Genomic DNA, 24444 nt, shown 5'->3' with positions numbered 1-24444 from the left:
TACTGAGAGTTGGGGGTGCTCTAATTAAATCTGGCCTTCTGTGTTCCAGACTTCCAAATAGGTGCCTTTAAATTGGCAGCACTAGTGCTTTTGAATAAAAAACACTATCGGAAGTATTATTATTATTATTATTATTAACAACAATAACAACAACATTTCTATACTGCCCCATAACCAATGCTTTCTGGGCGGTTTACAAAGATTAAAACATTAAACATTAAATGATAGTAAAAAAAACATTAAAAATGCAATATACAAGTTTTGCATATTGAATAAAACACACTATCAGAATTGGCAATTCAAATAGAAATGGCAGATGTCTGACATAGTTTGAAAGATTGAAAATAAGTACAGTGCATAATCAATGCTTTTTAATGTCTTTACAAAATGATAATACTTTAGCAATAAGAGAGAACAAAAATGTTCAGGAGATGTTAAGTATTGAGTGCTGTCTCAAATTCAGAATGTAATCTTAAGTATTTTTAAGTTGATATGCAGGTGTAGGACCTATGGAAACAGAATATATGATACTCTTGGAGCCTGCAGTAAAATGTCAGGCTTAAGAGGAGAAATTGAAATCCGTGTATGTCTTTGAGTTTTAGATAAGTATTAGATGCAGGTTGTGGTGATTTGACTTCCATATGGAAGAAGGAAATGATAACATATTTACTGCGCCATACATTTTTGAGCTATGCCATACAAATTATCTTAGTGATCAATTTGCTATTACCATCACAGTAAATGGAACATGTCCAATCAAATTGGGCTGATATATTGCATTCGTTTTTTATTTGTGTTCCAGAAGAGCCCCCTAATGTTTGCTCTAGCGTACACCACTTCTGGCTCAATAATGTTTGTGGAACACTTGCTTTTATCCTCATACTTGGATAAATGACATTTCATACCATAAAATGTACATTTTGCTGTTTCAAAAGGTATTTTAGTGACCACAGCATATTGTCCTCTTACCTATTGTAGTGTAATAGTTAGATAGTAAACACAATTGAGTCACTTCTCCTTAGAAGAATAAAATGGCTTCTTGCACAAGACGTTCTAGAGATCATAAAAATGCTTTTGGACAGTGCTTGGATATGGTTTGTGTATTGCATATCCCCATATTGTGTTGCTTTTGCCTTCTGGAAAGAATAAAAGCTTTTTTCACTAACTCAGGAGCTTCCGAGATCCCTTTTTCCCTGCTGGGCTGAAGCTGGCAGGGTGGGAAGAGCGGTGGAGAAGATCTTTGCCTTCTCTTCCTCCGTTCTTTGATTTTTTGCTAGGTGGGCTTTTTAACCCATTTGCGGGGGTGCTTCAGAGGAACAGGGAAGGAGGCTGGAGGAGGTGTGTAGGATCAATCGTATCAATTGTATCAAACTTCTCCCCTCCCCACCCACTGGAACATCCCCTTTTCACCTTCTCCAAGTTCGATTTTATGACCTTCTAGAGGCAGCTGGTGCGGTTCTCTCCACGCTGGCTGCAAGGAGGCAGGGGAGTGGGGTGGTGGGGGATCTCAGACTCCCCCTCCTGAAGTCAGAGCACTACCTCCGACCTCGAAGTGGGGAATCCAAATTATCCTATGGTCCCTGGGAAATTACCCAGGGACCATAGGATTGCTCTTTCAAACAAACTTTGTAGGGGGTTCAAATATCTGATAGCAGTAATTCAGTGATTAGGCAATATACCATTGTGGCACACTGTTTTGGTTGTCATTGTGCAGCGTATAGCCTGCCCTAATAACATAAAATAAATCTATGAATAGGAACTATGAATTGGAAGCAAATAATGGAATTATGATAGCTTCCCCATATTCAAAGAGAAATCACTTTAGCGCCGTTAAAATCCAGGTGTACAATGAAACTTTCCTCTTATCTCCAGTTACATCTTACATGATACTGAACTATAACTATAGTTATAACTTACATGATATTGAACTATAACATGATATTGAACTCTTATCTCCAGTTACATCTTACATGATATTGAACTATGTTGTACATCGCCCAGAGTGGCTGGGTGACCAGCCAGATGGGCAGTTAATAAATTTAAAATTTAATAATAATAAATAATAACGCCAAAGAAATTCCAAACAGCAATGAGAAAGGACTGGAGTTGTGTGCAGATGGGTCGCATTGATTGGGATTTTTTCTTTTTGGCCACTAATATACTTTGTAATTTCCTTCTAATTTAACTTTGGAGCAGGAGATATTTAGTCAAAAGATAATGGAAACAAATTTATGTAATCTGGCCTGTGCTATTCTGACACTTTCTTCTTTCTTCTACCCACCCCAATCTCTTAGGCTTTGATTGGAATTTGGTATTCAAGTGGGATTACATGACACCTGAGCAAAGAAGAGCACGGCAAGGAAACCCAGTTGCTCCCATAAAGTATGTTCCTGCCACCACCCTTCCCCTCAAAAAACAATGTTGTTGTTCTTAGTAAGTGCAACTTTGAGTTTCCATCTCCCAAGTTATTCTTGGCAGATTGCTCTTGAATTACTTTGTACATGATGAAACACTAATTTCAGGGAGAAACTATTGCAAAATTGAAGTGTTGGTTCAAAATATTGCAGGCTGGTAATTGAATTGATAACTTCCATCTTGGCTAACTTGGATTTGCTGTTGTAGTGGCAATCGTTGTTAACAGTGGCAGTGTATTAGTGTATTATATTAAAGTGATCACTGCAAAACATAAATGATAGCACATTATGTGTAAGCTGAGGATGCATCACCTAGAAAAAGGAAGGAAATAGTACTTGAACTGTTTATGAGTGAGGAATTGAACTTTAGTGATTGGGTTGCTTTCCTCTTGTACCAAGCATACCAGGAAAGTATAGCAAATGAGTTGATTGCAAGACTTCCTAATTAGCGTGGTGCTCACTAGAGTAATAGAGAACTACTTTAATTCACTTTAACTTGCTGTTCTACCCAAATATATAGAATAACAGAAGATAAAATGAGCAGATACATTATTATTAAGGCGTACCTAGTTTGATCCTTATTGCTATTAATTGTTTAAATGTATGTAAGCCTGGAGAATGCACATATGCTGTGCTTTCATTTCTCCAACATCATAGAAGAGACTGACTGGATTAGCGCCAGTCAGTTTTAGCCATGGTGGTTAAATAAGCCGCTGTGGTTTGCAGGTGCCCATTCCGTAAACCAACTCCCCTCGTAGGTTGTCATGTCATGCGAACCCAGTGAAGGTGTGTTGTTGGCATGGTAAACACACCACCCACAACCTTGAAACAGCCAGTGGGCTACATGTGTTTGTTAACCACACCAACAGCTCATCCTTGCCAGGTTCACATGATATGACAACCTATGAGGAGGGTCTTGCAGAACGGGCACCTGTGGGCGCCTGCAAACCATCAAGGTTAAGCTACTGTGGGTAAGTGGTTAGCCAAGAATCAGTCTTGACTGCATTTGTTCTGTGATGGAATATTCCAGTGTGGCAGCATGCGCAAGTGACTAAAATGGAACAGAATGGTTTAATTTAAGGTATGGATAGAAAATACTCAGTTGGAGTCTTAGTATCTGATTATCCTGTGCAAGTGCATAATGTGCAGTTTCTGCCCTTATCTCTCTGTCTCTTTAGAACACCAATGATAGCTGGTGGACTCTTTGTGATGGACAAGCTTTACTTTGAAGAGCTAGGAAAGTATGATATGATGATGGATGTATGGGGTGGAGAAAATCTGGGTATGTATCTTTCCTCAGATAATTCTTTTTTGAGAAAAGCAAATTATAATGTAACCTAATTTTTGTGAGTTCATGGCCTTTAGATCTCTGTCTGGAGTGGATTAACATGATGGTTAATAATACTTTAAGTGGATTATTGGCAAACATTCAGCCATAGCAGGGCTCCATTCTAAAATGGAAGCTTTATGTTGAAAAATAAGAACTGAAAGGAAAGAGTCTGAGTTAGTTTTTGTACAAAAGATAAATAAAATGTACTAAAATTTTAAGGGATATTAGCCTTTAAAAAGTCATGCATACGTTGAAAATGCATTCTGTGTTAAACTTATAAAAATGTAGTCTAATAGGGTTTTTAAGATGTTCCACACATTTTAAATACTTAAACATAGGGCATACAGTGCATGGGCTTAATCATTTTGTGTGTATGCTTTAAAGAATCCATTAGAAAGTAACTTGAGGGCTGAGCTAATTAATTTTCATTATCAATCCTACTAGATACTTGGCACCTTAGTTTAAGATGGATTGTGATTTTATATCTCTATTGTAGCATCTCAGATCAATTTTTTTTTATTACTGACATTTTCATTATTGGTTCTTATTAGGTGTTCATGTCAGAGCCAAGTAATTACATAGGTCCATTTAATCGTGGTTATCTATTGAATGTCGGATTTTAAACATTTTCAGTTTCTTAAACTGCAAGTGCAAAAAGTGCTTGTTCTTTCTTTAAAGACATATTTAATCATTATATAGATGGCATAAACGTCTGTTTTTTATAAGGACAGACAAACATGACTCTGATTCTGAACTCCCTTTTCCTGGATACAAGGAAATCCAGGGAAATTTCCAGGTATTTTAGGGCACAATCCTATCAAGATAGGTGGCCACTTCCGAACTCGGAGGCGACCGCCTATCCTAAGCAAGGCAGGAGAAGCATGGGGGGGGATTGTTCCCTCCGCGCCTCTCCTGCCTTGCTATTTTTCGTCAGACAGCCATTTTCGGCTGTCTAGCGGCGCGGGCGGGGTGACCAGGAGAGGAAGCTGCCATACAACACATTGGATGTGTCATACGAGCAGCTCTGCTCTCCCTGCCCCGGAACGACCCCAGCCCCATCCCTTTGTAGTCACTCTGCACTCCTCTTGCGAGCGTAGAGGATGGAGCTTCTCCACGCTGCCTCGGAGGCAGTGCGGATGATGGGGGAGGTCGGGTTTCCGGGAACCGACCTCAGAGTGCGGGCTCCAAGGTCGGTTCCTGGAAACGAGCATATCCTATGGCCCTCTAGACAGCGTCTAGTGGCCATAGGATTGCTCCCTTAAAAACATTATGTACTGCTGAAAGACAGGAAAGCTCAACTTTAAGCATGGGAGGGAGCGGGGGGGAGAGGGAGAGAGACAGAGAGAGAGAGAATGAACCATTTCTGTGTGGTTTTATTGTTTTCTGATGACAGAGATTTCATTCCGTGTGTGGCAGTGTGGTGGGAGCCTTGAAATAATCCCATGCAGCAGGGTCGGCCATGTGTTCCGCAAGCAACATCCTTACACCTTCCCAGGAGGAAGTGGTACTGTTTTTGCAAGGTAACTTTGGGAGACTGCTTGAAATAAAATAATGCAACTTATTTTAAGGTTTGAGTCCTTACCCAGAAAAAGAGCAAATGGCAATAATGTGTGTTGCTTTATTTTCAGGTCACTTAACTATCACGTAGAAGTCCTTTTCAGACAGGAAAATCTTGCAAATCATTTCTTCGATTACACTTTTTTAAAAAAGCCTTCAATATGGTAGAGATTAACAGTCAGAATAATCTAATGAGTTAATATGTAGCAAATATGTTATTTGTTCTGCTTAATTACCTTGCATTTTTAAACACAAGAACTATCTCTAGAACCATACTACTGGATAAGAGAGTGCATGTGTAGCCTGCTGTTCTGGCATGCATTTTTCTTGTCTGTCTTTGTAAAAAAAATGCCATCTGTCCTGGTATTCAAAGCCCTACGTTTGTCTTCTATTAATCTCTCATATTTAGTCCATATGACTACTAAAATTGTACTGCTCAAGAAATTGAGTTGCAGGATTGTTAGGCACTTTACTAGTGGAGAACTCTTACACAATAAATTCTTCTAATTTATAGGATTTGGGGCATGCTAAATGCTTGCCCAAGAATGTTGAAGGAAATCTGGAGATTGAGCAAGTTAAACTGAATAGTCAAATACATATGACTTGGTATGGGACAGGCCTGGATAGCGGAAAGCACAGAAGGAAGCAAGGAATGCTCCTTCCCTTCCCAGTCCCTGCTGCAATCTCAGGGTTACATTGCACGGGTGTTGGTGGGAGTGGCAGGAAAAGACTGTATAATCTTTGGTTTTTATTGTAAGCTGTTCTGAAATGTGCTGAAGGTGTGGGATAAAAATGTAATAATAAAATTGTGCGAGTACATAAGCATAACACTAAAATATCCTCAGCCTTGGGCAGAACGAGTAGTTTTAATTCTATGCCTGAAGTAGTGTTTGAAGCAGTCTTCAGCCTATGTTTAGGAACTTTGTCTCCTTCCCCAGAGTTAAATTCGAACCATGAAGAATGAAAGGGCTTGTCATGCCATTTCCCTTTCATAAGCACAAACCCTGAACCAGGGGTAGGCAACTCGTGACCCTCCAGGTATTTTGACCTACAACTCAAATCAGTCCTTGCCAGCATAGCCAATGGTGAGGGATGATGGGAGTTGTGATCCTCCAGATGCTTTGGCTTACAAGTTGCGCGCCTCTGCCCTTAACAAGAGCTAATAGAAATTGGCATGACTGATTCTTGTTCTCAATGTGGAAAAGATCTGCACTAGTCAGAGTAGTAGAAGAATCAGGAAGCTGCCTCATTGACAAGAGCAGAAGAATAAAAATAAAAAATAACACTGCATCTTGCATTATTTCCAGAAATACACGTAGAGCAGCAGAAGTCTGGATGGATGAATACAAAAATTTCTATTACGCAGCAGTGCCTTCAGCCAGAAATGTACCTTATGGCAAGTAAGTCTAATCACTTCCTTCTTCCTGTTCATCTATTTTGAGACTGCAGTCTTTGGGGGCGGGGGTAATAGAAATTAATGTTATAAACATGTACATACAACCACATCTTTAACCTCTGTTTAAATAATTAATAGATATCCTGTATAGAAATGTAATTTAGATTGTGACAGTTTTTAAAATGCAGCTTTTAAAAAAATGTTTCTCTCAATAGTATTCAAAGCCGAACGGAACTGAGAAAGAGACTAAACTGTAAACCATTCAAGTGGTATCTTGAAAATGTGTACCCTGAGTTAAGGTGAGTTCCTTAGTGCATGCTGACTTTTTTCACCCATGCTAGGCTGGGAAACTTACTCTCATCTTTTCTTTATCTTCTGAGCCATCATTTTAACCTGTGACTTTCCTCCATCTACTCTAATGTCTTCATAACTTGGTATGTATATCAAGTATCGAACAATGTTGCTAGGAATAGGTTCATTCTTTTTATGTCAAGGCCAAGCAGAAGTTGTGGGCAGCCATACCTAATATGCTGTGGAAGGATGCCCTCCAGTTCTATGCCCTCCAGTTGTATGCTAACTGCAGTCCATTGCCAGGATCAGATCTGGGACTTGGCGTATAGTAGTTAGGAATTCCTGCACTTTTAGCTAGGCTTAGTCACTCCAGAAGATTACTACTGCCTGCCAATCTCAATAGTCTCAGTGTTTCTTATCGATATACCCATATGCAACTAAAAAGGGTCCCAAGGGCTGAATATACCAGTCCTGGATGGTTTACCAGGCCAAGTTCCAGTCATGAAGTTTCTGGTTCAAGCCACAAATTTCTTATACAATATTGAAAATCACCTGGAGAAACTTTCAGTATTGCATAGGTTAATTAAGCATTCAAGCTTAATTAATCTGGAAAAACTATGAACTGGTTCCATACTTAGAATTATTGAAGTGGATATAATCTCTGTTTTGCTTGTTGTACTGAACTGTGGATACAACTGAGTGGTTAAAGGGTATTGAGGAATAACTCATTCATGTTTAAGGTGTGTTTGGAGTACATCCTGAGCCTGAAGTCTCTGCCTTATTCCAGGGGTGGGGAAACATTTCCCCATTAAGGGCCATTGACCTACAGGAAAAGTCCATCAGGCTGCAGCTGATGGTGGCCAGAGTTTGCATAGCTCTTTTTAAGTGAGAGCTGTGCAACTCTATCCCTTCTCTTCCTCTTGCACATGCATGCTCAAGTGTTTTAAACTCCTCTTAGGATGCAATCTTTTTAGACAGAAAACGTCCTATAATTCCTAGCATTCCCCAGGATCTTTTTCTTTCTAAACAAACATAGGATTGCACTCTTAGTCTTAAAACCTGCTGATTGGGAAACTGTCTCTTTCTGATTGGCTACTCTTGTGTCATTGCTCTTTAAATTCCGGGGAATTTAAAATGCAATTTGGCAATTTACTGAGAGCTACTACCAGAGAATTGCACTGTGATGCATATATGTACCTCTGAAAGGCTCTCAAGATAGAGTGAGTTTTTAATGTTGAAGGTTGGCTGGAACTAAAAGGGTTTTTGTCTTTCAGGGTACCTGATCACCAGGATATAGCTTTTGGGGCCTTGCAGCAAGGAACCAATTGCCTTGACACCTTAGGCCATTTTGCAGATGGTGTTGTTGGCGTTTATGAATGTCATAATGCTGGGGGAAACCAGGTTAGTAATCAGTAGTTCATAACTGGAAATGAGAAATCAGCTTGACTTTGAATTCTTTATAGCATCTGAATGAAAGTAGGTTTATTACTACAGCCCTCTTGTTTATTTGGACTTCCATTGTAGGATGATTTTTAAAGCTTCTTTCAGCCTCTGGGGTTTGCCAAAGAAGGCTTTCTGGGGTTTTGTTTGTTTTAATATTGAGGAATATCCTATACTGCTGCTGTGCCTATGCTAGTTCCGTTGCACTTGTGGTATTCACCACTAGTGCACCAGGAACTAGTAGAGATGTATGAATCCCTTACCTTGTTCCGGGTGGGGGCATCCGCGGTGGGGGGAGGCGATCCGTTCTCTCCCCCCGGAAACCTCCCTGGCCGGCTCCACTCCATGGCAAGTCCGTGGAGCTGACGGCTGCTGCCTGACTTCTGGCCGCGGCCAGTCTTCGGAGGCAAATGGTGTCTGGCATAGCAGACGCCATTTGCGTCCCCTGCCTTTTGCCATGATAGGCTACGTAAATCTTTACATAGCCTATCATGGCAAAAGTTAGGGAGGCAAATGGCATCTGCTATGTCATTTGCGCCCCTGCTCTTTGCTGTAATAGGCTACGTAAAGATTTACGTAGCCTATCATGGCAAAAGGCAGGGACGCAAATGGCATCCACTATGCTGGACGCCATTTGTGTCCGAAGAGAAGCAGCGGCGGATGGCGGAGGGCAGCTGGACGGACCGGACCTGCTGACGACCAGGTAGGGTCTGCCCCGGGGGCATTCTGCGGGGTGGCAGGGGGGGTAGTCCGTTCTGTCACAGACTCTGGGACTCATTAGAGTCAGTGGCGGATTTCTCCGCCATCCCTAGGAACTAGCGCTTCCGAAACCAACCGAAACCGAAACGAGTTCCAGAGGGTCCCCCAAGCCTAGACCAGATTTGGGGGCTACAGGGGGGCACAGAAATCTGAAAATTTCCTCCCTTTTCCACTTATGGAAGCCTCCACTAGATCAAAGACCCTTTAATCACCAGAGGGACACCAGTTAGATGCAACCTGGAGACTGTACTAATTTTGAAGCCTTACTTAATTCTACCCAGACTTGACCTCTAAGGGTTTTTTTTAATGAGGTTGGGAAGTGATGGGTTTGTGCATGTGTATATGAGAGAGAGAGATACTTACTTTAATAAGGATTTCCATTGACAGCACCTGAACGTTAAGGTTAAACATAATTAAACAGTGGCTAGGGATCTTGAAATGCTACCTTAGCATTGGCTTGTTGGTGCTGGAGTCCAAGTCTTTGGATGAGCAATTTTACCTTCAACATGTCTTGTGAATTTATCACAGCAAACCATCAAGGATGTGACCTTTCAGGGTCAAATCTTAATAACCCCTTAATAACCCCTTCACCACCCAAGAGAGCTCTGCTGGGCAACACTGTGAAGATGCAAAGGAGATGGAAAAGAACTCTTTTACAACCCTCACTCCCACAAGTAGGCTTGACAATGGGCTTTAACCTGTGTTCAGTCAGATTCAGCACAAGTCTTTGTCCACTTTCTCCGTTCTAGCCACCTTCCCATTTTCTTCATTGCCCTCAGCTCCAAGATGTACCAAGGAGCTAATTTGGCTTTGCCAGAGGGGAGCAGGTGCTCAGGCACTCGGGTCAAGTCAGTGCCTTGGTCACTAGGGCTGTGCATGGACCCTGCAATTTGCTTTGGATGCCACTTCTGACCAGCCCTGCTTCGCTTCAGACCAATTTGGGCCCCACCCGCTTTGACTCGGATCCAAATCCGAAGTGAGATTTGGATATCCGCATCACTCAGTTTTGATGTTTTCCCATTGGTTTGCATGGGAAAACACAAACAGCCATAACCTTTTCAGTTTTCATGACACATACATGGAATTTGGGGAACTCTCAGCCTTCATGGAGGGGTGTCCACCTGCCAAATCTCAGGCAATTTGGCCCAGGAGTTTTTGTGCTAGGTGCAGGTAAAATTAGATGTTTTTCTACAAAAACTCTAAAAGCAAAGAGCTGTAACTTTCCTATGCTTGTACAGAACATCATGACATTTAGGGAACTCTCAGTCCCCCTGGAAGGGATCTCACCTGCCAAATTTCAGATAATTTGGCCCAGGAGTTTTTGTGCTAGGTGCAGGTGAAATGTGCTGTTCCCAGAAACTCAGACCAAACTCAGAAGGGATAGTGTATTGAAGTGGAGGTCACTATCCATAATCTCTGCTGTAGGTTTCTTTGAAGTGCAAACAACCTTTATTCAGATGAATCACAGGCTCAGCCTCTCTTTGGCTGAATATGCACATTACCTGGGAGGAAGGCTGGCAAAGTAGTTTGTTTTTTTAGTGATGTGCTTTTTTTTCTAGCACACACAAAATGAATATTTTATATTTATTTTATATTTTAATGGCTTTTCTAAGCCACACCACACCTGCCAAATTTCAAACAGGTTTTAATTAAAAAATGATGCAAGTGAACTGAAGGAACTGACAGCGTAGGAAGTTCACATCATTATCTAGTTTGAACTTTGCCATTGGTGATCTCCGATGATCTCACGCTCTTAAGTGGTCTTCTGACAGAGGCAGGAAGGCACAGCACCTCCGCCAAGCGGGCATATTCTGTAATAGGGGAAGACTGTGAGGGGTGACTGGAGCTTGACTGCCTTGAGGCAAACAGCAAGAGCAAATGAAAAGCAGATACAGAAAGAAAACTCCCCACGTCCCAAAGGGTAGGGGAAGGGAGTAACACCACATTACTCATCAGGACTTGAAAGTGGAGAATGTGCACCACTCTCATGCTGAGGACATCAGACACCTCTGTCATAATGTCCATCTTCCTGGAAACAGAAATCCACCCATACCAGGAGAGTACATTGATTGGACAAGAGCAATGACAGCTGTCTTGATGGATGGAGGCAAGTGCGCTGGCACTTGGCTGGTGAGGAGAGAGAGACACCTGTGAGTGCAGTGGGGTGCACATAAGCAATAGGCCCATGGCGTCAAAGCCACCAAGCCCAGCTATTCCACCTAGGCATGGGGTGGGTGGGCTGGCAGAGGCAGGCAGGCAGAGAGAGAGAGAGACCCTTGGGTGCAGCAGGATGCAAACATGCAATAGGCCCATGGCATCAAAGCCACCAAGCCAAGCTATTCGATCCAGGCATGGGGCACAGGACACAGGGCGTGGGGTGGAAGAGTGGCCAGGTTGATCCTGCAAGGCTTGTCTTAAAGATTAAGCCATGCATACATATGGGTGTTATAGTGAAACTGGGAAAGCCTCATTAAATCAGTTATGGTTCCTTTGGGCGTGGCGGGCAGGCGGGTGGGAAGAGGCTTAAATAAAGTAATAGTAGTAGTAGTAATAAAAATTTAATGCCCTGCCAGACTTAAATAAAGACAAAAACTAGGCAGCCAAAGTAAAAAAGAAACAGCAGGGTGAGTGAGTGTGCCGCCCAGTTGCCCAAGGATTTGAGGGGTAGCCCAGCAGGGGCAGGTGAACTTTGAGGAAGACCAGCTGTTACACCAAGTCATCCTCTCTGTGGCTGCATGGAATACCCGCTCCTGACCCAGGGAGGTAGTGATGAAAAACAATACAGGACTCTTTCAAGCATGGTAATTGGAATGAATGGCTACACTTCCCTTAAATGCCCTCCCATGGATGTTCAAGTTTGGTGTGAGGGAGTTAGGGAGGGAAAACAATCCTGGACTCTGTGCCCGGTAATGACTACATGGGAGGGGAATAGGGGAGATTAAAATATAGTGCTCATGAGGCCCTGTAGGACTGAGTACACTGTAAATGCTCTAGTGAACATCCATGGGAGGGCAAGTCTAGTGCCGGTGAGGTACTGAAGGAAAGCAATCCCAGACTCTACGCCCGGTAATGGGGAATGAATTACTACATGGGAGGGCAAGTCTGGTGCAAGTAGCCCTGCTGCTGGATCTTGGGAAACAGTTATCAATGCCTCCAAGCCCAGCTATTCTGCCCAGACACAGGAGGGCGGGCAGGTAACCTGGTTGGTCTTGGTTTTTATATAAGGATCTGCTCCCATAGTGTGTATTATAGTTGCTGCAGTTGAAAAGATCATACTTTGATCTTGGGAGTACTTATCTCTTTATAAATATATTTGCCCACCAGGGCATATCTTGCTCTTGAAAGAGGACAGTGCCTAGCCCACCGCGGCATATTAGTCTAGAAAATAATTAAGAAGAGGGGGGAGCTAAAGAACAAATCAAGGAGCTAACTAATACAGTAAAAAATGTTTTGTTTTTCATTTAATAATCTAGAAAAGAAATAAGAGATGAATGGAGAAGGACTGGGTAGGAAAGAATAACAAGAAGCTGCGCGCACACCCCACATATGTAACCAAACTTAAGAAACACTCACAGCTGTCTCAGAAACCCAACGAACCAACAAGATCTCACTCTCACAATGAACAATGGGGGGTGGGGAGCAAAAGAACAACCCAAGAAGGAGCTAACTAATACAGTAAAAAATGTTGGTTTTCCAATTAGTAATCTAGAAAAGCAAGAAGAGATGAATGGAGAAGGACTGGGTAGGAAAGTGTAAGAGGAAGCTGCACCCCCCCCCCCAGAAGATCTAACCAAACTTAACAAACAAATGCAGCTCTCTCAGTAACCAGTGCCCTAGTACTTGCTCACAGAATGAACAATAATAAGAAGGGGGGAGCAAAAGAACAAGCCAAGAGAAGAAGGTAACTAATAAAGTAAATGTTGGTTTTTCAATTAATAATCTAGAAAATAAAGAGATGAACGGAGAAGGACTGGGTAGGAAAAATAACAAGAAGCTGGGCAAATACACCCCACAGAAGGTCTTACCAAACTTAACAAACAAATGCAGCTCTCTAACCCAACTCCCTAGCTCTCACTGTTGCGAAATGAACAAATGCAGGCTTTCGCCATAATATATGCAGTATCCCTCCCTCCTCACTGATTGGACACTGCTGGGTTACTTTCAGCCCTAATTTCACCATTCACCCAAGCTCACTCCCTCCTTCTCCTTTCGCCTTCCCCCCTTCCTCCTTCTCCTCCTCCTCCTCCTCCCTGAACTTCACATTGATGCATTTTGGAGCCAGCTTGTCTGGGCTGCTCAGAACGCATCAGGAGAGCTCTGAATATACGAGGCAGATGGAGGTGCCTCGTAGGTGACCCGCTTCTGGTCAGGGCTCCTCGGTGCTGTTCTGACCTGCCTCGTAGCACGACAAGACACCTCCGAATCAGCCCACTTCGCCTCGTTATTCGGGTTTCAGACCAAAGTGGTGCACAGCCGTACTGGTCACTCTGTGGGACATGGACAGGAGCACCAGTCACACCAACTGGAAAGTCCCCCAAAGTCCTCTGGAAGCCATTAGTCTCCAGGGGCAGACCATTCTAATGGGTTCTCCACCATTGCAGAAGGGAAAATGTGTGGAAAGGCTAAACCTCAACAAGTAGTGTATTTTTGTAGATATGAATGTATGAAATTCTGTGCCTTGATTTTGTGCTGCACTTCAAAATATGGCAGCCATGTGTGTGTTTCCATTTAGGAAACATTTTAATATATGAAGCTGCCCTAGTTGGTGTGACACAAGTCTCCACTTGGTAATAGCAGGTAGTGTGAGATTGGGCTGATGAAATGAAAGCTGAAGTAATTTTTTTTATGTACAACTTTATACTTTGGAAAAGATCTTGCTTGTGATATTATGCTTCATTTCATGCTTCATGTAGCTTTTCAATATTCTCATTGTGGAGATGGCTTGTGCATTTAATCATTTTATAACACTGTCACTCCCAGAACTTCTCTGGGGTGCCTTTGGCCTAGTCTTGTTCATAGTACAATCAGATTTCATTTGGTGCCAACTGCCAAACGTGGACTGCACAAACCTTTATTTAAAAAATCCAGGCAATTAGGATTTCCTGGTTATAATCACAGGCAGGAGTTAGCAGAATGCAGGTAGTTTTTTTACTCAATCAGAGTTGGATCAGAGCCAACACCTTATTAAAGAACACATTTCAATGAAAGTGAAATGATGCTATCTCTTTGAATCACGTTTGACATATTCTCAGGAAAGGGGAAAGGATTATGATATAATCAGCATATAAGTATATATTGATGATTTCCAGTGAAGGGAAACAATGCTGCAGGACAAGGCAGAGATGGTGTGAGACCCTCAATGTATATTATGTATGGGAGGGAGGAGGGAATATTCAACAGGAATGGTGTGGGGCGTATGTTAAATATATTACAGGTTGTACAAGCACGCTGGATATAAAATGTCACAGGAGGATTGGAAGTTGTCTTCATGCCTATTCTGTTTTCTAGCTTATTAGGATGAAGTAAAATGTAAGGATTATTCTTCTTTGTGGTTTCTGTGCCTCACACATATGGGCTCTGCGCCCGCGCGGAGCCTTGATTTGGGATACTTCTATAGCTGAGGAATTTTGGCAGGAACTCCTCCCCCACCATCCCACTTCACATATTCCAGTGGGTTCCTGCTCAGTCCTTCAGTTCTTCATTGACTGCCATTGTGGCAGCACTTGATCGAAGGGACTTCTTGTTAGGCTTTGGCTGAGGAGAAATTTATCTTATTTTTTCTGGCTTTCTCTCTTTTTTTTTTCCTCTAGTCCTTCTATCTTTAACAATTTTTTTCGTTTTTGGTTAAGTTTTATTTTGGCCTTGCGATCCCTGATTGGGTGACACTTTTGGGTGTATGGCCGTTAAGGCCCCTTTCCGAAAGTGTGTTTGTTGTGGGGGAAAACTACTTCTCACAGACGGCCACTCCTTGTGCCTTCTTTGCCTGGGTGAAGGTCATATCGTGGAGGCCTGCCATCATTGTATGTCATTTAGTAAGCAGATGAGAAAAAAAATTGCGCTGATAGACTTAAAGCGATTCTGTGGGAGAAGGCGTTGAAGGCTGTGGATGCCCCTAAAAAGTCCATCGTGTTGATCTTAGATCAGCCTGGAAATCAGCCTAAGGGTGCAGATAAGATTCCTCAAAAAGGTTTCTGGGAAACCGGTGACTTCACCTACCCAGTCGGCTCCGGCTCTAAGCACGGGCCATTCTGACCAACCCCGGGCCACTCCTTTGCAGTTTCCCTTGCTAAGAAGTTATTGAAAAAGGCGAGATCTTCTCATCCACCCAAAGCCTGGAAGAAAAAGAAGAAGGGGAAGGAGTCAAAAAAGGTTACTTCTCCGGCTGGAACACTTGCCCGGCTACCAACGCCACCTCCAATGTTAGATTCACTGATTCCAATGGTTTCAGCAGCTTTGGTACCAACCTCGGTACTGCCGCCAATACCTTCTGTGTTGGAGCAGGAGCGTAGAGATTTGACACCGACTTGGATTCGAGGGGATGTCGGGTTTGAGCAAATGCATACTCAACATGGAGACCTTTTACTGCTCTCAGCTTACCCCGCCTACTCCCACAGGGGTGAACAGGCACCGAAGTTCCCACAGCTACGGTACAGAGAAAGATCTCACTCTCTTCACTTGGATTGAAAGAGAGGATTGGCCTGGTCTCATCCTCCAACTCATCATCATGAATGGGACTACTGGAATTACTATCAACCTCAGCTGTATCATTATGTTTATCACAGCGATTACTGAAGCGGCCAAGACAATTACCCATTGGCCTTCATGTCTCGGCCACCAGCACAGGAGATTGATATGCCACCACTTGTAAGGGCACCTTCTCCTGGGTTTGCCAGCGCCTGTTCTGTTCTCACCAGTCGGTTCTGGAGTCCTTGGCTATGCAAAAAGCAGATGGAGGCGGAGCTCCTTGTCCACTGCCTCAGACTGAGTTCCCTAAGCCTGATGACCAGGATGTCCAGTGCGGTTCTTCCTGCTTCCCAAGAGAAGATGACCAGTCTGACTTGGCTTCGGTCTCATCCACTGTGTTGTCGCTGCTGTCACCTGATGCTTCTGTGGGATCCCAGGACCCATCATCCCCCTCAGATGATATGGGTCATTTCACTGAACAGGTTTCAAGGATGGCCCAGTCACTCAGTTTCGAGACTCAACAGGCTATGGAGATAGTTAAGGACCCGGTGTTTGATGTTCTGCACACCGACTCAACCACTCTGGTTGCCATTCCATTTCTTCCGACCTTATTACAGATGGTACAACTGTCTTGGAAGGCATCATCCTCCATGACTCCAACCTCTAAATGGCTGGAGGCCATGTAAAGAATCCAGGAGAAGAATGCAAGATTTTTACTCACCCATCCTCCACCCAATTCAGTTATTGTGGAGTTGTCTCAAGGCAGGTCTCATCGAGTGCATTCTTCCCCAGTGGATAAGGAAAGCAGGAGTCTAGATTTGATGGGAAGGCGCATCTACTCCTCTGCTTCCCTTGGGCTATGGGTTATGAATTATCAAGTGACAATGGCTTGGTACCAGCTTTTTCTATGGGAAAAGATTGGCTCCCTCTGTGACTATCTGCCAGATGATCAATGTGAGTTGGCATGGGTTTTTCAGTCAGAGGAAATGAAGGTAGCGAGGCAACAAATTAATGACACCAGGCTGATTGTGATGCCAAAGCCATGGTAGGGCCATTGTGCTTCGCAGAGATGCACGGTTGAGGTCGGTAGGCCTTGCACAGGAGGCGTGTTCTCGTATCAAAGTCCTCCTCTTTGATGGTGATGATTTATTTAACTCCAAGACTGACAAGGCCATGGACGCTATCCAGAAGGCTAAGAATACGGCAAGGAAGATGGGTCTCTTGCAGGCTCAGCTGCCCTTTAGACAACACCGGTGATACTGCCAGCTGACTTTCCCTCAGTCTCGACTTCATCAGGATCTACCAGTGCGACAGCAACTTTCCAACAGAAGCACTAGTTTGCTTTGACATCACGCTTCCAGTCTTCCCATAAAAGGCCTGAGTTTACAAAGAAGCAACGTCTTTGACTGCTCTTTGACACCGCTTCTTCTGTAAGATCATCCTCCCCTTTTCCACTCCCGTGTCGCAGCCTTTCTTCCATCATGACAGAGAATAAGAACAGACTCGTGGGTTCTTGTTATTAGTTGTTGAGGTTACAGAATCGAGTTCTATGCTCTCCCCCCTTTCTTGGGCATCACAACGGCGCCTTCATCTCCACTACTTCTCAAAGAGGTAGACGAACTTCTTTCCAAGGGAGTGATCAAACCAGTTTTTCCTATGGAGTTGCATGAGGGCTTCTATTCCCGCTATTTTGCAGTTCTCAAGGAAGATGGCAGGTTTCGCCTAATTCTGGATGGTGGACTGTGGCGTCAAACCTCCTACAAGGCCTGCTTTTCCAACCTCCCACACCAGCATTGACAGTCACGATGGATGCCTCAATGCTAGGTTGGAGCGCTCACTGCAAACACCTCAAGAGTACAAGGGCTATGGTCGACAGCAGAGGCGAACAGCCACATCAGTGGCCTAGAGGTACTTGCAGTCGACAAAGCCCTGAAGGCTTCCGAAGTCATCCTTTGTGGTTGTCGCATCCAAATCGCTTCCGGCAACATGACTGTGGAATTCCACCCTCATTCGGTGCCATTAATTTGGTGGATGATACAAATCTTTGAGTAGTGCGTTGCATGAGACATCACCTTTATGGCAATTCATGTTGCGGGTGAAGACAGCATCTTGGCCTACCATTTGAGCTGCTCCTTTCCGGTCTCCCACAAATGGGAGCTCAATCCGAGCGTCCACAACTGCAACTGCCTGTTTCACTGGTGGGGTCACCCACCTTGGACCTCTGTGCACTGGAGGAGAACACCGCATGCCACAGTTTCTGCAGTCAAGCGGGCAGAGGTGTGAAGTCTCTCGGAGATGCCTTTGCCAGGAATTGGAAATGTGATTTTCTCTACATGTTTCCACCATTTTCTTTTCTCACCCGAGTAATCATGAAAATGGAGAAGGATGTAGCAGAGGGCACCTGATTTCACCAGGGTGGCCCAGGCAGCCTTGGTTTGCCAAACTTCTGAGTCAGTCCAGAGGAGACTATCTTCGACTCCCATCGACACGAGCACTGCTGTCCAGGGACAGAAACGAGGTGAGACATGCAGACTTATCTAACTTATGTCTCATGGTGTGGAGAATCCGAAGGGAGACTTACACTGATAAGGGTAACGGATAGACTTACCTGTTTCACTTCAGTCTGTTCTTAAGGCAGCTAGGAAACTGCTACCAGATAATCTTATGCGAGTAAATGGTTAGGTTTTACTCCTTTTACTCAAGACAATGGCTTTGATCCTGTCCGTTGTACGATACAGGATATTCAGAAGTTCTTATTTTAGCTTCATGAGCAAGGACTTCGAAGTTATTCTCTTAGAGTTTATGTTGCAGCCATTTTGGCATCCCATCTTGTTAACAATGTCTCCTCAGTTTCCTTGCGTCCTCTGATTCGTCGGTTTGTAAGGGGAGCTAGAAATCTTGCTCCTCCTGTGAAACCTTCAGTACTGAAATGGAGCATGTCTGTAGCACTGCATATGCTTACCAAAAAACAATTTGAGCCACTTGCTACTGTGGATTTGTGGCTTCTCTCGCTGAAAGTAGTGTTTTTAGTAGCCATCATGTCGGCACGACACTCTGGAGAGTTATGTGCCCTTGGAGTGGACGATCCGTACCTACGAGTTCAAAGAAACAAAGTTGTGCTTTGTCCTAATATAGCTTTCTTGCCTAAGGTAGTGAGTTTTCACTTGGGTCAGGATCTTGTTCTTCCTGTCTTTTTCGCCTTGCCCACAACAGCGATCAAAAAGATGCCGCACACCCTGGATGTTCGCTGGGCTTTGGCGTTCTATAAAGCTAGGACCGGATCGTTTCATCAATCCCAGCACTTGTTCATCTGTTATGGGGGATCTAAGAAGGGACTCCCAGTCTCCTCCCAGTGCTTAGCATCTTGGGTAGTTCAAACTATTAAACTCTGTTATGAACTACAGGGCTTGGCATTGTCTGGTTCAGTGAAGGCCCACTCAACCAGAGCTATAGCGGCCTCAGTGGCATTTGAGAGAGAGGCGTTGATACCGGATGTCTGTTGGGCTGCAGCCTGGTCCACCCCTTCCACATTTGTCAAGCGTTACTGTCTCATTGTTGAAGCCCATAAAGACTGCTCCTTTGGCCAGAAGGTGTTGTCAGAGGTTCTTCGATAAGGACACCCACCCACCTCCTAGTACATAAGCTTGTTATTCACCCATATGTGTGATGCACAGAGACCATGAGGAAGAATGGTTGCTTACCTGTAACTGGAGTTCGAGTGGTCATCTGTGCATTCCCACAACCCACCCACCATCCCCACTTCAGTGTCACTTTGGTGTTGGTAACAGAGTTTGTCTCTGCTTAGGGGCCACAATTGGCAGTCTCCTTGGAACTGAGGGGTTGAGTGGGAACCTGCTGGAACATGTGCAGCGGGATGGTGGGGGAGGAGTTCCCACCAAAATTCCTCAGCTATAGAAATATCCTGAATTGAGGCTCTGCACAGGCGCAGAACCCATATGTGTGAATGCACAGATGACCACTCGAAGGACTGCAGTTACAGGTAAGCAACTTGACTTTTCAGAGTGTACTTATTAATAACATAGGTTTACATAGCCTCAGAATGTATGGTTGATGTAAGCTGGTTTCTGCTAGCTAGCTGCTGGTGTGCTGTAGGACCAGCAGAGGGTAGTATAAGACAGCTGTCTCCTGTTAATTAAACACTGGTGCAGCGCCAAATAAAACATGTCAAGGTTAATATTGAATTTCCCAAAAAAATGACACAAAATTGTTTTGCTGTGGCAAAGTTTGCAAATGTTTCTCCCTACATAGAAAGAGCAAGAAATAGCAACAATTTGCATCTCAAGTCAGACATTTGCTCCTAGAGTATTTCTCCCTTTGTAAAGGCTTTCCTTGTCTAATAGGTATTTGATAGTTGTCAGGTAAATTAAAGTAGAGAAATGTTTGCAGACATTGTGTATTTGGGTATAACTATGTGACATTTCCTTTATGTTCCAGGAATGGGCCTTAACAAAGGACAAGTCAGTGAAACATATGGATTTGTGCCTTACTGTTGTAGACCGAGCTCCTGGCTCACTCATAAAACTTCAGGGCTGTAGAGAAAACGACACTAGGCAGGTCAGTACCTGGAGTGCAGCCATGCTGAAAGAGTTCTGAGGGCACACCAATATAATGGGTGGCCCTGTATATTTATTTCTCTTTCCAGCAGCCTGGTACCCTACTGTGGGCTGTGACATACGCAAGCTCTATTCTGCCATCTGCCCTTCTCTAGGATATTATGTCTGCTGGATTTCTGGCAATAGAAAAATGTCTTGTTAGTGTAATTGAATCCCTTTACCCATCATGTTGGCTGTAGTGAGGCTGATAATAGCAGTACAGTTGATGGCTGGCATCTCTTCTGTAGGAAGCTCTCTATTGTGAATAATTCTTACTATTTTTATATACTTATTCATCTTCTGTTTAAGCTACAGGAATCTTGAATTCTTAACCCCCCTCTACCAAAGGTAGTTTTCCTATTTACATTTTTAACTTTATCTAAAACACAATCACATTGGATTGAAAACGAATAATGGACAACATATGTGTATGAACTAGGGCAGCCTTCCCCAACCTGGTGCCCTCCGGATGTTTTGAACTACAACTCCCAAGATTCCTGACCATTGACCATGGTGGCTGAGGATGATGGGAGTTGAAGTCCAAAACAACTGGAGGGCACCAGGTTGGGGAAAGTTGAACTAGGGCTATCTGATAACTGAAGATTGTTCTGTTACCCTATCTTAAAGCTGCAAAGCTATTAGACGAGCACCACCATAACTTGAGGGCATTAACATGAGCCAGTTCTTCCACAATCAAGCTCAGACTGGTATATAGAGCAGAGCTCTTTTTTCTTCCTCTCCCTTTCTCCTTGAGCAGCATATTCTGCTACCTCTCTTTGCACTCACTCATGCTGCTTGATGAGAAGGTTTTGGAACTGCTGAAGTTTGGGGCTACAGTTAGAGCAGGAATGGATGGGAAGCCCAATGTATCTGTCTGTGAATTGCAACCATCTTAAAAGGTAGGCATCTAACCCAAAGGATTCCTTAATCCATAAATAGATCTAGCAAAAAAGACAAGTCTTTTCTCCCTTGCCTGGTTCACTGATCCATTCACTTCCCTGCAAAAGTGGCCCAGTGGACTCAATTTCCAGTAACAGGAAGGAATGGAGGGTTCTGCAAAATGTAAGTCAAGCAATAGTTTCATCTAATCAATATTTTTAAATTATTGAAATACACCATTGAGTGAGTGATGCTTTCAGCCCAAAGCTCAATGTAAAATAGTGACATCTGTGGCAGAGGGGTGATAGTAGTAGGTTAGAATGTCTTTTTGGGTACTGTCCATATAGGTTCTAATATGCAAGGCTTTTCATTCCTTCAGTTAATTCTTTAGAAATAGGTCACCTGCTTCCAGGGACCAATCCTATTTCAGTCAAGCTTGAAATGTGACAGTTTTGAGACTCTGGAGGGGAAAAAAGATCAATCATTTTATGCTCTTCTGATCTGCTCAGTATGTGAGGCGTATAATTTCTAGAAGTAATGTTTCAGAATCAGGACCACAGTCTTACAACTCCAGACTGTTAAAAATTGCATTATCAGTGCAATGCACCGAAGTGCCAGGGATAAGCGAAATAGCATTTCCAGATAGGCATGTTGGAGGAATCCATTTGGGTGGTGGAGCTCAGTGGGTTTTCACCAGCTTGGCCCCCTGGACTGTGGCTCGCTCATCTGTGACCTGGTCCAACTCAGCTCGTGATGAGTCAGGCCAGCTTGCAGATGGGGATGGGTGGGTGGTATTTGCACAAATAAATGTTTTCTCATTTTTCTAATTTGTGCAGATTAGACCATTTACACCTGCTATTTTGCACAAATCGCAATTTGAGCAAATCAACCCCCACCCCCAGATAAAGTTCTCTGGTTTTGGGAACTAATCCATGGCTCAACTCATAAATTCAGGCTGAGTTGGGGGCACCACGGGGATCCATCAGGCCCCAAAAGGGCTGGATTTCTCCTCAATGGACTACCCTATTTCCAGAGTTTTGTTACCATTTTTTAATCTTCTGATGTCTGTAGTCACTTTCTCTTACCCAACTGCATACAGTTGTTTCCAACCCCTTGGCAAATTGTATGTGAAAAGTTGCCTTCTGTAAAATTCTTCTAATCTGTTTCTATCCCAGCTAGCCAGTATAAGAACTGTAATTTTAAGAACAGATGTGTGAGTTTGCTTTTTTCCCTCCTCTCTCCCCATCCCCTTTTTCCTTGTGTAGGCCTGAGGTCAAAGACTATTTTCCTGCTGATATTTGTAAGCTGCCCTTGGGAGCTTTTTTGGCTAAAAAATAGGCTAAAATACTTTATATAAATAAGCAGACCTCCTAGGGTGATCTGTCTTCCCCGCTTTATAAAATTATCTACACGGCCATTCCACAGTTTCCATTCTTTATCTGTTTTGACTTAGAAGTCCTCATCTTCTGTTCATTTAATGTTCTCCTCCTCCTTGCAACTTCAAGGTAGCTTAAAGTTCGAAATAAAACATTTTATTTTATTTGTTTAGTTTTGTCCAGTTTTTCCCAGCCTCCTCTCTCTTAAGGCAGTTGCCCAGGCCCCAGAAAGGAGGCAGACTGGTTGGCTGTCACTCTTTCTCCCCTGCCCTCTTACTCATGCCCAGTATACATTTGTGTACTGTTGCTAGCCTTTATGTCAAATCCTTGTTCCAGTGGGTTGTAATGTCGATTCTAGGATGTTGTAAGCGGTCTGTACATATGCTGGCCAATACTTACAACTTATTTTGGCTTTTTTTTTCCTTGGCAGAGTATGGAAAAGTCTTTGTCTGTGGATTTGGAATTAAAAGCTTCAGTGTATGTGGTGAGGGAGGAGCAGGTTTTACTTGCAGATGACACATAAGCTATATCACTTTACATGCCAATTCATTTTCAACTATTTCTCCAAAACTTGTGGGCTTCAAACTTGTTTTCTTTTAAATAAAAGTTGGAACTTTAAAGGAGTCCATATTATATGCTAGAAAGAACATTCCTTGTAGAATAGAGAAACCCTAGTAATGATTGACTTGTTTATCCACACTGATCTAATCTGAGTAACTTTTTTTCCTTTTAGAAATGGGAACAAATCGAAAGCAATGCTAAACTGAGGCATGTGGGCAGTAACCTGTGTTTGGACAGCCGAAATGCCAAAAACGGTGGTCTGACTGTTGAAATCTGCAATCCTTCGCTGTCGCAGCAGTGGAAGTTCACACTCAATCTACAGCAGTAGAAGGGCTTGCACAGATGTACTGTCTCATTTCCTAAACTTTGGGCAACACTTTGATTGCGTTACTGATACTTTATATACCTCAGTATTCCATCTTTGTCTGGAAGTAGGGCAATGACAACTAAAGTGAACAAAAGGGAAGCAAGTGAACTGGGGACCCTGCCATTGTCTGATCAAATATAGCTACAGCACGGCTCACTCCCTTCCACCAAAAAGGCTTACCAGTTCCTGTTCAGCTTCAAGCTAGTACTTACACAGCAGGTGTTTAACATCCCTAGAAACAACTGATGTACAGTAGAAAACTGCTTTCAGCACACACAGGGAGGGGAGGGGATAGTTGGGAGGGAGTAAATTGCTTGGAGAAGATCATTGGCAATCTCCATTTATATAGAAATCGGTGTTTGTGGATTCCAGAAATCAAAGCATCATTTTGAAGGTTTTGCCATGTGTACTTGGTAGATTTGACCATGGACTTTTCTATGACAGGACTCTAAAATATAAACATTATATATATATATATATATATAAAAATATATATATATTGTCAAAATTTACAACTTTCTATCAATTTTTCATCGTCCTGTAATTTATCAACAAAGCATTTTAACACTTTACTGGAAAGTGGATTGGACAGTGGTAGAAGAACAAAACTTTGTGAAGAAGCAGGTTTGTGCTGCTGAGTTGTGTTCATGCAAACACTGGATGCCTCTGCTTTGTGCAGTGTGCCTACTTCTTTGCGCTTCATCGTCTTGGGAAAGGTCGGACCTCTGTAGAGGGTGATGAAATGGCAGAAAGAGGCTTGCACGCTTCATCTCACCA

At 43.2% G+C, this 24444-nt stretch overlaps 1 protein-coding gene across 1 annotated transcript in view; it reads left to right on the top strand.

Annotated features, from left to right (window-relative positions):
• Window positions 1-24117, top strand: part of GALNT2 (polypeptide N-acetylgalactosaminyltransferase 2) — an 85642-nt gene extending 61525 nt beyond the window's left edge. Inside the window, exons 9-16 of the mRNA XM_084828113.1 lie at window positions 2295-2382; window positions 3593-3696; window positions 5138-5264; window positions 6609-6701; window positions 6913-6996; window positions 8263-8389; window positions 20327-20446; window positions 23473-24117. Of these exons, the coding sequence (XP_084684239.1) occupies window positions 2295-2382; window positions 3593-3696; window positions 5138-5264; window positions 6609-6701; window positions 6913-6996; window positions 8263-8389; window positions 20327-20446; window positions 23473-23628 (899 nt within the window). The 3' untranslated portion in view covers window positions 23629-24117. The remainder of the gene's footprint in view (window positions 1-2294; window positions 2383-3592; window positions 3697-5137; window positions 5265-6608; window positions 6702-6912; window positions 6997-8262; window positions 8390-20326; window positions 20447-23472) is intronic.
• Window positions 24118-24444: the final 327 nt, after the last annotated feature.

Source organism: Heloderma suspectum, chromosome 1, assembly GCF_057233095.1.
Source record: "Heloderma suspectum isolate Gila_16-S chromosome 1, 16-S_ref, whole genome shotgun sequence".
NCBI lineage: Eukaryota > Metazoa > Chordata > Lepidosauria > Squamata > Helodermatidae > Heloderma > Heloderma suspectum.
The sequence above is the reverse complement of the archived record's forward strand: the minus strand, read 5'-3'. Positions and strand labels throughout refer to the sequence as shown.